This window comes from Macaca nemestrina, chromosome 3 (assembly GCF_043159975.1).
Source record: "Macaca nemestrina isolate mMacNem1 chromosome 3, mMacNem.hap1, whole genome shotgun sequence".
In the NCBI taxonomy this organism is placed as follows: Eukaryota; Metazoa; Chordata; class Mammalia; order Primates; family Cercopithecidae; genus Macaca; species Macaca nemestrina.
The window spans coordinates 128642790-128660095 of NC_092127.1; the positions used below are offsets into that span (position 1 = coordinate 128642790).

The following is a 17306-nucleotide window of genomic DNA, read 5'->3' on the forward strand; positions in this document are numbered from 1 at the left end:
TGACTATTCATTGCTGTCGTTGTCACAGATTGGTAACTTAAATGAATTAGGACGGTCGGGTAGTAAATAAGTCAAACAGGAGAATTTACATACTCTTCTACATGGCAGTTTTACTCAGCTTTGGACTATTCAAGCTATAAAAGGCTCCTGGCTCTGGCTTTCTGAAATATCCAATTAACAGAAACTTGAAATTCAGATTTTATAAGAAATCTTCAATTCTCATGTGTTAAAAATGAATTCATATATATACATATATGAGTTTTGTGTATATATACACACATATATGCTAAAACAAACAAAAAAACTTATGGAGTGGTGGATCTCTTAGTATTAAAATAGAAATGCAATAGAAGGTCAAGGAAAGGATGTTTATGACTGCCAACACTGTGTCAAGTTCTTTGCTAGGTTTTACTTATTTCATGTTCATCAGAAAACTATAAGTAATGTATGCCCCATTTTATAAATAAAAAATAAGTTATCCTTCCAATAAATATTTATTGAAGTTCTATTACAAGCCAGAAATTAAATCAAGTTTTAGAAACACTGTAAAGTGGCAAATATGAAATAACTATGGTAAGTCTATGAGGTTACAATGTAATAAAGAGGACAAATACAGAAAAGTATTACAGGTGCAATGATTGTTTTTAACAAATGTATGGCACAAATGTCTGACTATGAGGAATGAATATTAGTGTTTCCCTTAAATTCTTGCAAAATTCTTAAGCTCAGATTTGAGGTGACATTTTTACCAGTATAAGAAATAAACATATCCATTCTTAAGGCCTAAAGTTCAGAAGAATATTCTGAAAAAAGTGAAGAAAGTGTAGTACTTTTAATTGAATATTCATACAGTTGCTTTTTTTAATGTTTATAAGGAGTTTTGAATTCTCAAAGGACCAATTCAATTTAATATATATTTATTAAATATATCATCTGTATTAGGCAATATGCCAGGCAATATCTCCACAACTGGGGATAAAAATCTGAGTACAATTGGTTCACTTTAAATCAGGAATTCTATTTAGAGGAAGACACTCTACGTAAATAATACAAAACCAAGTAAGTTTTCTGGTAGCATAAGAGAAAAACCAAACAATCTCTAGAACAGAATCCATAACTTACATGATACATGTAAATATTCAGGTAGGCCGGGTGCCATGGCTCATGCCTGTAATCCTAGCACTTTGGGAGACTGAGGCTGGTCGATCACTTGAAGTCAGGAGTTGGGGACAAGCCTGACCACCATGGAAAAACCCTGTCTCTACTAATAAAATACAAAATTAGCCAGGCGTAGTGGCACATGCCTGTAATCCCAACTACTCAGAAGACTGAGGCAGGAGAATTGCTTTAACCCGGGAGGCGGAGGTTGTGGTGAGCTGAGATCGTGCCATTGCATTCCAGCCTGGGCAACAAGAACGAAACTCCATCTCACACACACAAAAATATTCAGGTAAATATTTCCTGAATGAATGGAGCAATAGGGTTAAGTTATATGAGCCTTACTCAAGGACAGGGACCCTTGTCTTACCCAAGTTTTATATAAATCACAGACTCTGGTGTAAGATATTGTATACAACAAATATTTAAGGCCACTTACTGATTCAAATTATACTTGATTTCTTTAAAACAATGTTAATATGCAAATCACACTTGAATTTGAAATAAAATGATTTTAAGCCATATCCATGAAAGCATAAATGCAAACAGCATTACTGTGTGGTTTTTATTAAAACATGACCTCAAATAAAACAATACCATAAACAATCAATTCTAAAATTAACTATTGTTACTTAAAATGCATTTTTCAAACTTGAGGGAAATCAAATAATCAGTTTATATGTTTCTCTAAGAAAATGAAGTAGGGAGAATAAAAGGAAAATAAAGATGCAGTTTTCTCTGAAAAAAATATGTGGGTTGCATATGTGTAAAACCTATTTCTAAAAATATGTTTCTAGTAGTAAAAATATTTATTTCGATCATTTACAGTTGCACATATTTTGCTTATTTGAGAATGTGTTAGTTTCTTCTTCATTTTCAAAAGGCAGTTTTCCTGGATATCGAATTCTAGCTCCACAGTCTTTCTCTTCTTGCATTTTGAAGAGGTCATCGCTTTGCCTTCTGGACCCCATGATTTCTAGTAAGAAATAGCTGTGCAAAGTACTGAGGATCGCTTATACAAGGTGAGATGTTTGACTCTAGCTACTTTTGAAAGTTTCTCTCTTTGGCTTTTGATAGTTTAACTATGATGTGTCTAGTTGTGAATGTGTTTAACTTTATCCTACTTCAGTTTGTTGAGTTTCCTGAATGTGTGCATTAATGTTTCCTCATCAAATTTGGGAACTTTATGTTCATTAATTCTTCAAATATTTGTTCTGACCCATTTGGCCTCCCTTCTTCTGAGACTCCCATTTTATCTGTGTTCTTCCCACTGATCTCTAAGTTTCTGTTTATTTCTGTTCATTAATTTTTCTTTCTGTTCCTCAGATTGGATTATCTCAGTTGTCCTATCTTCAAGTCGGCTTATTCTTTATTCTCTCTGCTCAAATCTGCCCCTATTGCAAATTCTTCATTCAATTTTATACTTTTCAACTCCAATTTATTTTTCATTTATAAGAGGTTCTATCTCTTTATTGATGTTTTGAATTCAATTATACATTACTTTATACTTTCTTTTAGTTCTTGACACATATTTTCCTTTACTTCTTTCAACGTATTTTAACAGCTGGACATATTCAGTATAAATTCTAATAACTGCTTTTGTTCTTTTTACCAGCAATACTTTCTTGTTTCTTTGCATTTCTCATAGTATTTTGTTATTGGAAATCTGGCATATTAAAAAAGTAATGTGACAACTCTGAAAATTAGATTATCCCTCACTCTCCAGGGAGTGTTAATGTTTGTTTCTCTAATGACTTTTCTGAAATAATTCTGTATACTCTATTTTTCAATGGCCATGTGTAGCCATTGAAGTCATTGCTCTATTAGCTTACATAACAGGTATTGCTTAGACAGAATATTTTGTTAATCTCAAACCAGTAAGTGTTTCAACTTTGGGGAGGGTCTGTGTGTGCATGTTGGGACATTCCTTCAATATTCAGCTAAGCAATTAAAGACCTACCTTAACCTTCTCTTCCTGCTTGTGAGCAAGTAAAACCTTAGGTCTTTCTCAGGTCCTTCCTGAGCATACATACGTCCCTGGGCATGTACAAAGCCCTACACATGTGCATGGCCTTATAAATTCCAAATAAGTCATTGAGGCATTTGAAAATCAGTGTGGACATCTCAATTTCCAGCTTTCCCTAAGTTTTCTGGTTGACAAGCCTATTGTTTGTCCCAAATTTTAGGTAGCCCCTCACACAGAAGAAAAATCAGACAATTGCCTGTCTTTTTGACAAATGTCCAGCTGAGAAAAAGCTTTTGGACTTCAACAGCTCTAAGTCAGGTGAAATCAAGAGTGTCTTACAATGCGGTCTTCCAGGGAGTTCTCAAACATATCAAATAAAGACAATTCTCTGAAATTGAGACTGGGAAGAATCTCCTACTCCCTTTCAGTTCTTACTAGTCTACTGGTTTTCACCATGATGGCTGAATTTTGGCTTTTCAAGACTACCTCAGAGCTAGAGAGGCAGGAAGGACATGGAGCAAGTAAAATGCCACAAACTTTGCTATTTTAAAAGACTCAGTCATTTTTCTTAAATAAAAGTGTCCCATATTGCTCCAAGATGATGTCTGAATACCAGATTTCCAATAAAAATGACTCGAACATTTTTTTTCCAGTTTTCTTGTGGCAATTATTGAAAAAATAATTTGGTGGTCATTATTCCACAATTTTTATGGACATCATTCTGATTATCTATATTTCACCTACGATTATGTTGCTTATCTAACCACAAATGGCACAGCTAACTAAAAACATTTTAAAAGTGTATATATTTTTACTATCATTGTATATACCATGAACATTCATTTTCCTTAAATATAATACATTTTTTCCTTCATTTTGCATTTGAGTGATGTAACACAAAACATAACGCCTGAATCCCACATACATATCTCACACTCAAACAAATATACATTCATTAAGCCCCTCTAAGTTAACTTCCCTGTCTTCAATATTAACATTTGGTACACTATGTCAAAGGAAACATTACTCAACATAATAACAAGAATTTTGAAAAGGATGCTCATTGTTTAAAAAACAGAACAAATATACCACTATATGAACAATAATAATAGAAAAAAAAGACAGCATGAAGTTGTTAGAATAATTTAAAAGATCCAATTTCCAACACAGAAGGATTATGTTTTTATAAAGCTATTAATTGTGCTTCATATAGAAATCATATATAAAATTGAGTAAATTTCCTCAAATGTATAGTTGCAACAGCAACTACAACACCGTACTTATACTCTCACAGATACGCTCTTTCAAAGCTCTATTTTAATAACTTCTGAGTGGAAACAGGAGAAAAACACAAAACTAAATTCAAAGAAAATATCTCATATATTCTCTCTGGATTCTAAAAAACTAATTTCAACACAACACATCAACCATACTCTCAGAAAGAAAAAAATTAAAATATTTATTCAATAGATTATTTTTGGTACATGAAAAAAAAGGAGGAATACAAAATATCTGTATAGGTTCTCATAAACAGACGTTAGCCAGACATTTATCTGTACGGAATCATGACAGATGAAAGAAAGAGTGTGTGGTGGTTCAGGAAAAAAAAGGAAGGGAAGAAGGAAGAGTATAAGAAAGATAAAAGAGGAACACATTGAAAGTATACACGTTATTATCTTGAGCCTGGCTCTACTTGCGTTATGCAATGTTTTTGTTTGTTTTTTGTTATTTTGCCTTACCTTTATGTTCCAATATCTTAAAAATCTACTAGCATTCCTTTTTAATATTATGGCTTTAAATACATCTGTAACTTTTCACAACTAAAGAGAAATACAAAATTGATGAAAAACATAAAAGCCCACTGAGATGAGGATGTTAATATACAAATTATTATGGATTAGAATAATTAATACAATGTACGATTTCCATAATAACTTTCTTAGTAAAGGACTGATTCACACACCTGGTTTACTCGTTAATTTGAAAATGAAAATTTTGGCTCTTTAGGTTATTATGACAAAATTTGTTATAATATTAGATTACTCTAAAATAAACCTTTGATATTTTCTAGATGAATTGCAGTTGCATATGTACATGATATTATAATAGTTTCTTGGATTTTTTTTATCTCAATGGAATTTAAAGGAATTTCTTATACTATTTTTATTCCCTTATTCTGTAAATGAAGTCAAAATTAAATTGGTCCCAGCTTTGAATCACACTGATCATAGACCAGTTAAATTTTATTTCCTATGCAATATGCCAGGATGATGGCAAATTAGTAGCAAATCAAATACTTTTATATTTAATATAAACTAATTCTGAAAGTTTCTTTGTTGTTTTCATGTGAACTTTTCCTAAATGCTGAAGGAAACTTCACATTTCTTTGTGGAACAATACTCAGAGAGGAAATAGTATATTTACTCTTTAGTCACTGAAAGCCCTTCCCTAGTGTTCCTTTTTTTGGTTAGAGTTATTTGAAGTCCCACCACCCCATCCAACACACACATAGTACCTCCTATCTCAACAACATATACATCCAGTACATATTCATTCCTGTGTTGCAAGTATCAAGATGCTTATGCGCATAGTTTAAGTTTTAGAAAAACTTTCATAAAACTTACCCCATTTTTTGGAAAAGCAATCCATCCCAGGTCCCCCATGACAGTGCGTGAATCCAATAAATTCACTGAAAAGAAAAGAATACAAAACTCAGTGAAATGTATAGTATCATGGATATTGTATCTCTATCTTAATAGTGTTATTAAAATTGCATGTTGTTTACGTAACTGAAATTAAGTGTTCATTATGATGAATACAATGGGTATAATTTAAAGAAAATATATTGATGCAAGAGAGCAAATGATTTTAAATAAACATTTGAAGAACAATCACAGCAAAATCATCTGAAAGCAAATCATTACCCTATTTTATTTTCTTGCAAAACAATAATAAATGAAAAAAAATAACTCGTGAGAAAAAAAAAAGAACAAAAGTAAACCCACAAAAATGAAAGGTTCATGCTGCCTTGTAAAAAGCTCCAGGTTTTGAGATTAAGCTGCAGCCATAAAATTGTAGCTAAATGTATTTTATTTTCTTCTGGGAAGCTGTTATGAAGCAATTAACAAATAATTTACATTAAACAGCAATAAACTATTCCCAAGCTTGTAACATTTTTTGTGTTATTAACAGAAATCTGTAATCCAAATTGCAAGTTTAATTAAGAAATAAATCTACACACCCTTAACCAAGACAAGGAAATTGTTGCAGTTCTTGAGACAGTTGCTATACTTAAGAATCCATTGCATTCCCAGAGATACCTTCTTCTTAGATATGACCATAGTCTAAAAAGAGTGTTTCATGTAGAACTGTCGGATACATTATATATGGGAATATTACGATATTGAGAAACTCCAGGATGGAAGTTTGAGTACCATCATTACAAAAGGAAGCCATTTATGAGTATGTACACACACAGACACACACACACACATACACACCCATGCACACACATACACACTCATACACATCATACATATGGTGTTATATACTGACTCTGAGAAATCAAAGTAGCTTATCGGGTACTGTCTACTCAAAATACTTTAGCCCTGGATCACAGATCATCATTTCTCCAACCTATTATACCTATCCCATATGGCTCTACCTGGCCTGCTGTGCAACAGAACAACTTTGAATGAGCCTGGAATATGAACCTGAAAGGGAAACACCTGAGTTATTCCTATGTAGAGGTATCGAGGCTTCCTTAAGCTATATTCAAAAGCCAGTATCTTGAAATGCCACCAGTTCTAAAAGGATGATTCTATGTGTAAGTGTAAGCCTGGAGTATTAAAGAAATAACAGTTGATACGCTGGGATGTGTTCTTATACTTTTTAAGATAATATAAAATTATTATGACTGAGGAAATTTTCTATATCTTAGAGAAATTTATGTACATTTAACTATTATTACGCATCATTTATTTCACAGTAGAAAAAATTAATGAGACAAAAGCACGTTTGGGAACATACATATTTTATAAACCACATTGAAAGCATATGATAATATTAGTAACATTAAAATAAATCAATAGCTTAAAATCTGTAGAAAAACAAATATACTAAAAATTACCTATACATACACATATATGTTGTTGCTAAATATACTTTATTCATCTATTTTCTGAGCTCATCAACTATTAAAAAATGCATACAATATAATGTTTATATCACTTTTAACCTACTTAAATCATACTGGTTTTAACGAATAATAATTAATTTGTGGAATTATTAATTTCTTAAAAGAATGGTGACCTAATTGAAGAAACATTCTTTAAAAATCAAACAAACAAAAACTGCTCTAATACCCACTGACCTTGCAAATCCTGCCCCTCACTACATCTAATTTTTCAGATAGATCCATACTCTTCCTTTTGCTCTATTGTTGTCTTTTCTGGTTTCCATGGGAATAAGGCTACATTCAACTTAAATGTCCTTGCCCTCATTTTAGTTTTTTCTGGGACACTAGGGCTGTGTCTAGACATGACTAAATACCAAGGGGTTTCAGAACCTAAATTGTTATGTTTATTCATCTTAATGATTCATTTGATTCACCTTTCATATTGAGCAGCAGCATATCTGTAGATGAGATAAAGTAGAGCAAATCAGCAAACTAAGGGTGCTACCATGATGGCAATCAAATTGAACTTAATCCTTTGGCGGCAAACTGATGTGCATAGGAATTCCAGGAATTCATAACCAGCCTACCGTGAGAAACACAGCGTTCCTTGTAGACCTGTTACTAATATGAAATATTCATTATTATCAACAGAATTTCAGATAGCTTTTCAAGATTCAGTTAGCTGCACTTGAATTAGGTTTAAACTAAATTACCATTTTTACTTTTTTTTTTTTTCTGGAAAATATGTATGTGTTGAAGTAAACAAATTACCTTAAAATACTAACTTGGCTGTTAATACAATTTATTAAGAGTTCTCAGTGTTGGAATATACTGCAGAATATATGAGAATAACTACATTAGGAATCTCTATAATCTTACAGTGAAGTGGTCAAATAATTTTCTTTGTATATAGACTAGGAAATCCACAAGAAATACATGTATGTATCTTCCCACTACTGTCTAAAATTGATGTCCGTCTGGAAACAAATGATTTCATAAAATTCACAATCCTGAAAAGGTAATTACACATTCCATTACTAAAATGGAAATTGAGAAAAAGAGAGTAAAATTAGGCATTTTTAGCAATCATTTGCATATTATTATATTATAATTTTATTTATGTAATGGAGGATAAATTGGGATTTGATTCTTAGAGAAAATAATTAAAATTTTTGTGTAAATTTTAAAATACATATCTTTCTTTTACCTTCTGAGTTGCTAATGTTTCCTTCATCCTTCAAAACATATTTCAGGAATTCCTTCTTCAGGACACTATTCTGATCTTCCCTTTCCTAAGTCTGAGTTAGGCATTATTACTCAATATTCTATGAACACTCAATTCCTGTCTTCAAAAAATTGTATGAACAAAGTTCTCTTATAAGAACACCGTGTTTGACTGATGTCTATGAATCTAGTCTCAGTTCAGAAAAGCTGAATAGCTGTTTATCTTATGAATGAATAATGTGGTCAGTGGGAAGATCAGGAGGGTGAGGCTAATCAACATACACCAGTGGTTCTCAACATGGAGATATAATAATGTCTGGAGACATTTGGGTGCATTTATCTATTTTCTGAGTTCATTAGTGGATGAATATTTGCTTCTGGCATTTAATGGGAAGAAGTCAGGTATGCGGTGAAGCATCCTGCAATGTACCGTCAGCCTCCCCAGGAAAGAATTATCTGGTCAAAATTTCACTAGTACTAAAGTTGAGAAACCCTATTACATACCTATTGACGCCACTAGAAATTTTCTATTTTCACAATTCTTTATATGGTACATCAGTAGAATGATCTGTTCATCTATCGATGTACCAGATAAATAATTGTGAAAGTAGAAATTTAACAGAAGTTAGCATATTTGGAGACCTTCTGTTTGAACCAAAATAATATTTCTACTTAAGAAAATTAGAGTAATAAAATAATTTTAGTCTTATTTATAAAAATAAAAATAGAATATCTGACTATATAACATCACTAAATTATTTTTCACATAACCAATATAATTATTAAATGTGTTATTATACACACTTTCATAATTTCTCAGTATTCATGACTATATGCATGAAAAGGCACTTTGCCATTACTGTAATTAATGCCTCCATTTTCCCTTCTAGTAAAATAAAAAATCAAAATATAGCTATATAAAAAACAGAAGTTTAGATATAGGGTTTATATAAATGTGAATTTTCAGAAGTTAATTTCCCAATTTCATTACCAAATTTATTAAAAAGAGGGCTTGGCAGTAATAGAGCATAGTCACTAAATATCTTCTGTGCTATAATTACAGTAATTAAATTGTTCTGAACAGTATATATGCTTGTTGTAAATTGCAATGAATTCACGAGTATTGATCTTTATTGTACAACTTAATTAAAACTTGTCCAGGAGAACCCACTAATGAATATAATTAGAGGAAATGTTTGATGCCACAGTTACTCTAGAAGATATTAATCAGATATCAGAAATTTCATGAAAAATGTTTTCATTCTATTATTTGTATTTTAAACTAGAGTCATACCATTCAACTGAGAGACAGATTTCAAGATGATTTTTCCCTCAGCCATTGTATAATTATGATTAAGATGGACATATTGGTAGGTATTGGTATTTTAATCAGTAATTAAGAAGGCTGATTATTCAGGAGAAATAACTTTAAACGGGTCAATGAATATGTACTACATTGCAAATTCCTAACATTAATGTATGGGGGAAAAATACTAACACAGGAACTTTTTAAAAAGGAAAAGTCACTTAACTGAATGCCCAGCCAAATAACAGATTATGAAAGAAACTAATTCAAAATAGTCTTTAGTACGCTTTAATTGTATTGCTATACATTAACAATTTCAATGCTTTCTTGAAAAGAGAAAAGCTTTTAGAAAATTCACTTTCAGAAAAAGTAGATTGCTAACTCATTATATTTGTTGGGATTCAAGGAAAGCAAAGAGCAAATAAATAAAATGGAATATGCATAAGAAGATTCCTAAATCCTCAACTTCACACATTCTAACGATTAAAGTTTAGCTTAGGTTAATAATACAAATATGTTCTTCAATGATTATAACTTTCAAATATTCTAACTTGTTCTATATCACTTTGACTCCACTACTTTCTCCTTAACATCTTGCCAACTTAAGTCACTATGAGCAGGAAAATGCATTAGATTCTCCAGGAAACAGACACATTGGAATGAAAGTGTTTTCAGACCTTGAAGAGTCAAAAGATAGATCAAGGACATTTGATCCCACCATACACCTTCAGTGGGCAAAGCCTTAAGAGAATATGTGATCCTTGATGACATGAAGATAGACAATTAGAAGGCTTATTCTTACTTATATTGTATCTGTTTTTGCCATTATCTTCACATTAACAAATACAGTTATAATGTCAGTTAAACCTCCGCTACAGTATGAAAAGAGAATAATTTGGGTTAGTAGCAGATGAGATGGCCTTCACTCTCTAAAGGCATTGAATCAAAGTGGCATTGCATACTAGAGACTTCTGATGGATGCTTGCTTATTGACTTCCATTTAACAATATCAGAAAAGCTACTGGATTCAATTACAATACACATTTAACTAATCTGTGAGAACAAACCCCAGATATACAGCTGTCCAGCTTCTCTCCATGGTCCCATCCAGCACAGATGTGATTTCTCACTTTCAGGCTAAATTTTATAATTTGACAACTGCTGCAGGGAACAAAGAACAGTTTACAAAATGAGTGCAGAGAAAGAGGACATGTGTTTCCCATTGGTAAACTAGATTTGTAAATTTGGGAAAAATTATGTTATAGGTTTAGAAGTGTTATGTAGATTTCTGGCATCCCTTGACTCAAAGGCAGGAAGCCACAACCAACTGTATTTTCAGACAATGAATGGAAGAGTATTTATTTTACAATTCTGAGCAACCCATACGCACAATCTTTTTTAGAATAAAGAAGAAGAAATGTGCGGAAATCACTTGTGGAATGCTTACTCTATGTCAGGTGCTCTACTAGGTAATTTATACATAAAGCAGTAACTGAGACCTTAGTAACGGACCATGAGCACTGCTTGTTGTTTCCTGCAGCCAAGTCAGTCCCCCAGTTAAGACCTAAACGTTAGATCACTGCATTGCAAACACCTATTTCCCTAGACATCCAAAGACTCTAATCAAGAATGATTCTACCTTGTTTGTACATGAACCATGGCAGCTAAACATAGCTTTAGAAAAACTGCACAACCAGAGACTGGTTTCATTCTAAGTAAACCATGACCTCAAATGAGCCATGAACATTACCTGACAAACCTATATTTAGGTAACTAGGCCTTTTGTGTATTAACCACAAAGCATTTTCTAAAAATTTTCATTAAAATATATTCAAAAGTAAACCTCACATTCCCATCCAGTGAATGTCCTATTTCTGTCCTTTTCATAACTCAGATTATTGAATGAATTATCAACACCCCTATCTATTATTTCCTCACATCTTCCTCATTCCTTACCTAATCCATTACAATCTGACTTCAACCCCCATTATTCTACCAAAATTTATGTTACTAAATTCACTAGTGATAATTGTGTAGCTCTAAGCTCCTAATTTGCCTTATCTTTTGGCAGCATTTGGTCATGACCATGATAGATAAACAATCTCACTTTTCATCTTCAGTGACTACAGATTTCTGTGGTTTTCTTCTACCTCTCTAGCTACTTCTTCCTCTTTCCTTTATAAGCTATTCTTACTGTACCATCCCTTCAAACTTCGATTTTTATCAATGCCTCATTTTTGTAGATTTCCTTCACTTCTCACACTACACCAATAATTCTTGATTAAAACTTAACATCAAAATTTAAAAGGAGATTTTTAAAAGAACTAAGTCTTGGTGCCAGTCCATGCATATTGAATCAGCCTATTAAGGATAGAGAAGGGCTCATATGTATGTTTACTTTCTGTTTGCCGTATGGTTGGTTTTAAAGGAGATATTGGCATATGCCCCAATGTAAGGACTCTTCCAGAGGAGCTCATGAACTTGAGTTACAACCTAAATGTTAATTATCACACAAATCCATTTATTTTGTCCATCTCTCTCTCCTAAAATTCCTATAAATTTGTAAAACTGACTGCTGGTTCTTAACACATTTAGGGTATATAATCGTCCCCAAATTCAGCCTGTCCCTAAATGAACAAAGTATCTTCTCTATACAGAAGTAAAAATAAAAATTGTGTTCCCATGTTCCCTAGTTCAATGAGTGTAATGCCATATAACTAGTTGTACTGGCCAGGAGCAGTGGCTCACGCCTGTAATCCCAGCACTTTGGGAAGCCGAGGCGGACGGATCAACAGGTCAGGAGATTGAGACCACCCTGGTTAACACGGTGAAACCCCGTCTCTACTAAAACTAAATAATAATAATAAAAATAATAATAATAATAATAATAAATTAGCCGATCGTGGTGGCGGGCGCCTGTAGTCCGAGCTCCTCGGGAGGCTGAGACAGGAGAATGGCAAGAACCCGGGAGGCGGAGCTTGCGGTGAGCCGAGACTGCGCCACTGCACTTCAGCCTGTGCGACAGAGCGAGACTCCGTCTCAAACAAACAAACAAACAAACAAACAAAACTAGTTGTTCTCTCCAGATATCTGAGTCAACCTTTCCTCACCTTTAGCCTCACATTGAATCACTGACCAAATCCTACTGATTCTAACACAGCCAATGATAACCCTCTAAATCGCCTGCTCGGTTTCATTCCACAGTATAGCCAGTCCAGTCCAGTTAAATCCTTGCCATAATTTTTCACTTGAAAAATCTCCTAACTGCTTTCTCTGCAGAAAAAGGTATGATCCTTAACAATGTCTTCAAAATACTGCTTCCAGAAAGATCTTTGCAAACCACCAATATAATCATGCCCCTCTCTTACTTCAATCTTGTAATATTCTCTTATTATTTTAACGTAAGTCCTCTCCAGTTTTATTCAAGCTTGTTCGTCTCTCTATTTGCCCATCTCAGCAAAAATGAACTTATTTCAATTCCAATTATGTGGTCCCACTATTGATTCAGTTCTCTCCAATGGTCTGTGAAGGAGATCTGCAAAGGAAGGGAATTTTGGTAGAAAATATTAGTAAAGAAAACTCCTGACTGCCTCGGATAATGCTGGGTATGGATGCATTTCCTGGAACTGATACAGTCATCTAGAGAAAATAAGTAGAATCAGCAGGGGAGCAAAGCTTACAGATTAAGTTTGGCAGAGTGAAGGGATGGGAAGTATCTGGTTCCAAATTATATCATAGAGTTGTTAATCCATCTAAACTTGAAACTTGCCTCTCTCAGGAATTGCTTTTATGTGGGAAAAATCAATTTTGTTGCTTAATCCAGTGGGGAAGTTATTTGCTGTTATTTGAAGAGGAAGACATATTAACTGATACAACTTGTAAGTGGCAGATCTTGAAGGCAAACCTATGTCTCCGTTCCAGTGTCTATTCTCCTTCCATCATGTTAATACTTCCAAAAATTGCATTCATAGAATTCTAGTGCCCTTTAAAAACTAGTCACTTAACTTTTCACATTATCTTTGAAATGATTCCTAAAAGAGATGATTTTTATTGTCCTTTTAAATCTTAATATTATGCTTATTTGCTGCAAATAATGTCTTTAATTTTTTATTTCAAAATATTTTCATCTTTCTTTATTTTACCCCAAAGTATTTTTCATCACCACAAAGAAATTATAGACATTGCTCTTCAAAAATTAAGCAGTAGAATAATCATACCATAAAGCATATTACTATGATGCAAGGAAAAATCAATCTGAAATGTATACGAAGTGTTTTGAATTGTTAATAGCCTAAAAAAGTGTAAACCCAGGGAGATGGCAGAAAAGAATTCAGAGGGAGTATCCACTGGTTGTCTGTATGAAGTGTTAAGGCAGACCTAATACAGTAGTCTACTGACAGCTAAATTAGGACTAACGAACAGTCTGCTATATTCACAGAACAATGTTGCATGAAAAGAGCAACACCATATGGTTTTTGGTGGCTACTTTGTCAGGTATGGTAACCAAACACGTATAATCTTACATATTGTTTTTATTCTAAAAAGAAAAGTCAATTAGATGATATATGATGATAGATGATATATGAAGATGATATATGAAGCCTGAAAATCTTTACATCACAGACTACTTCACATAAAGCAGCTTAATTCCACCCTACTATGTATATAGATAATATGAGGCTGTTTCCTTCAAAAACAAAACATTGTCCTCACTACTTGACATAAATGTGCACATTCACAGTTCATTGTGAATGCTTCATTGCATAGAGAATACTCATTAGTTCTATGGTTCTGGTTCTGGTTCTGCTACTGCGTGACTTGAGGAAATAATTTTACTTTGAGGGCCTCAATCCTCATGTCTGTAACATCAGTGACTGAAACGACTGAAGCTAAAATTATATATTTCTGTACTTAATGTACATTATATCACTTAATCCTAACAATTATCTTTTAGTATATTATTTTCCCCATTTTATAGATGAGGAAATGGAAGTTGAAAAATACTAATAGGGCAAGAGCCCAAGGTCCCAGAACTAATAAGCACATAGCTGAAATCTAAATCCAAGTATATCTAACTAAGCTCTTTCTCTTGTATATATATCATACCCGGCCCAATGTGTGACTTGTGAAATACAAAGGTTCACTCTTTTGAACCACTTAATCCTACGTATCAATGAATTTTATGAGATCAATGACTGAAAATCGTATGTTACAGAAGCCAGCATCATCATAATGCTCTATTTTCTTATATATCAGATGAAAATCTTCAGGCATATCAATCTAAACAGAATAGACATTCGATTTTCCTGGAAAAATCACATTTTAGTATCAAATTTTCAAAAGTAAGTTACAAGATTTCAGAAAGGAAATGAGAAAGCAATAAAGTAATAACGAACCCTCTTTTCTTATTTTTTAATTTTATTATTCACTTTGCTTTAAGCATGTTAATGGGGGCAAAATATGATATGAATTTGTCCTAAAAAGACAAAGGTACACTAAAAACTACTATATTAAAATTGAATTTAAAAATGTAAGCAAAGCTGATTCTTTGTTTTGAAGGGATCCTTACCTTAGTCCTTAATTACCTCTAATGATTAAGCAAATTATACCAAACTTCAAAACAACCTATATAATCATTAGCTTTCCAGACTTCAGGGGAGGATAAATGAGGATTACAGGAGACAGAAAGTCGCACAAACTCATAGACTATATTTTAAAGTGATGGCATGTACCAAAAATAAGCAGACAATTAGATGACCCAGTAGTACTAATATAAAATGAGAAGTGACCCAAATTTTTGCTGACAACTTGTCATTATTGCATGTCAGTCTTGCAATTTAGTCAAAATTTAATATTAATGCAAACCCTACATAATGATTTTTATCTAAATTTTTTAAATATCTGGTTAACGTTTTATCATTTAAAAAAGTCAAAATATAAAGTAATACAGACAAAAATACTAACAAAGTGCAAATACTCTGCCAAATGATTTTAGATGGCTGATCACAAGCATTTTCCTACCCAGAACTAATTATCCATCTCAAAATAACTACTAACATTCATGATAGCAGGAAAATATTTTAAAATTAGTCTGTTAAAATACAATGGTTTATATATCTTAACAGTGTATAAAATTGTTGTAGTATTAATCACTTTTGTCTAGGTGACCTAGTACCTATAATCGATTTTTGGTCACAAAATGACTGCAGTAGTTGGCCATTTGTCCTTTCTCAAAGGTTACAAAGAAAATACAAAATAAAGGAAATAATGTAAAATAAAAGTACTTTCATTTTTCTGTGATATTGTGGCAGACATTGTTTTATGCCTATTAATTACTCATATCCTTTTCCTTTCCTTAGTTATCATAATATCAGTGTTATGCTTCATATCAGACCGTGGATCAGAGGAGTCTTAGCAAACAATGTTAACCATGTTGCTATTATCTTAGCCTCCCTTGAATCTGGTAGCCTTGTTACATAGGTCTGGCAATGAGATATGGACAGCAATCTGCTTGCCAATTTCTGGGAAAGTTTTGTTGTTTAAACTAAAGGAATAATGCTGCTGACATGGCTATTGGTGCTTCTCTTTCCCTTTTTCTTATTCTGAATTGGTTGTAATACTGGCAGATGCATTAGCATTCTTGCAACCATAACACAATGAGCAAGAGAGTAAGGCCAAGAAAAACACAGACTTCTGTCTTCACAGAACCCAAGCCACCAGACGTCTACCCTCAAACTTCTTTCTTGAAAAAAAAAAAAAATTGTAAGCCACTGTTGGATAGTTTATTCTATTTATAACCTAATGTAATTCTACAGATAATATATACACAATGAACGAAAAAATCCAATTTACTGCCTTAAATTTTGTTCAAGTTATATAGAATATAATACCTACAATGACGGTTCATTCATTAAACAAATATTTATTGAGTAGCTACTTAACTGCCAAGAATTGTAATAAGCCTTGGGGATACATCAGTAAATAAAACACGAAGTATCTTGATTATCATTCGGTCTTCTAATAGCTTGGCCCTGAGAATAGAAACTCCTTTGAATTTATATTACCTGTGAGGTCATCCATCTGAATCTCTTAAATCAGACTCTCAGGATATGACTATATAAATTAACATTTAGCATTTATAGATACATATGTAATATATATATGTTTTTATTTATTTATTTTAATATATATTTACATATAAACATACAAATATATATATATATATTTTTTTTTTTTTTTGAGACGGAGTCTTGCTCTGTTGCCCAGGCTGGAGTGCAGTGGCCGGATCTCAGCTCACTGCAAGCTCCGCCTCCCGGGTTTACGCCATTCTCCTGCCTCAGCCTCCCGAGTAGCTGGGACTACAGGCGCCCGCCACCTCGCCCGGCTAGATTTTTGTATTTTTTAGTAGAGACGGGGTTTCACCGTGTTAGCCAGGATGGTCTCGATCTCCTGACCTCGTGATCCGCCCGTCTCGG

General features: G+C 33.0%; 1 protein-coding gene across 7 annotated transcripts in view; it reads right to left on the reverse strand.

Annotated features, from left to right (window-relative positions):
• The window catches only part of LOC105463593 (EPH receptor A5), a 349905-nt gene that overhangs the window by 316413 nt on the left and 16186 nt on the right, over nucleotides 1-17306 (reverse strand). For all 7 annotated transcript variants that reach the window (XM_011710796.3, XM_011710794.3, XM_011710795.3 and 4 more), the window contains exon 2: nucleotides 5749-5813. In XM_011710796.3, coding sequence (XP_011709098.1) covers nucleotides 5749-5813 — 65 coding nt within the window. The remainder of the gene's footprint in view (nucleotides 1-5748; nucleotides 5814-17306) is intronic.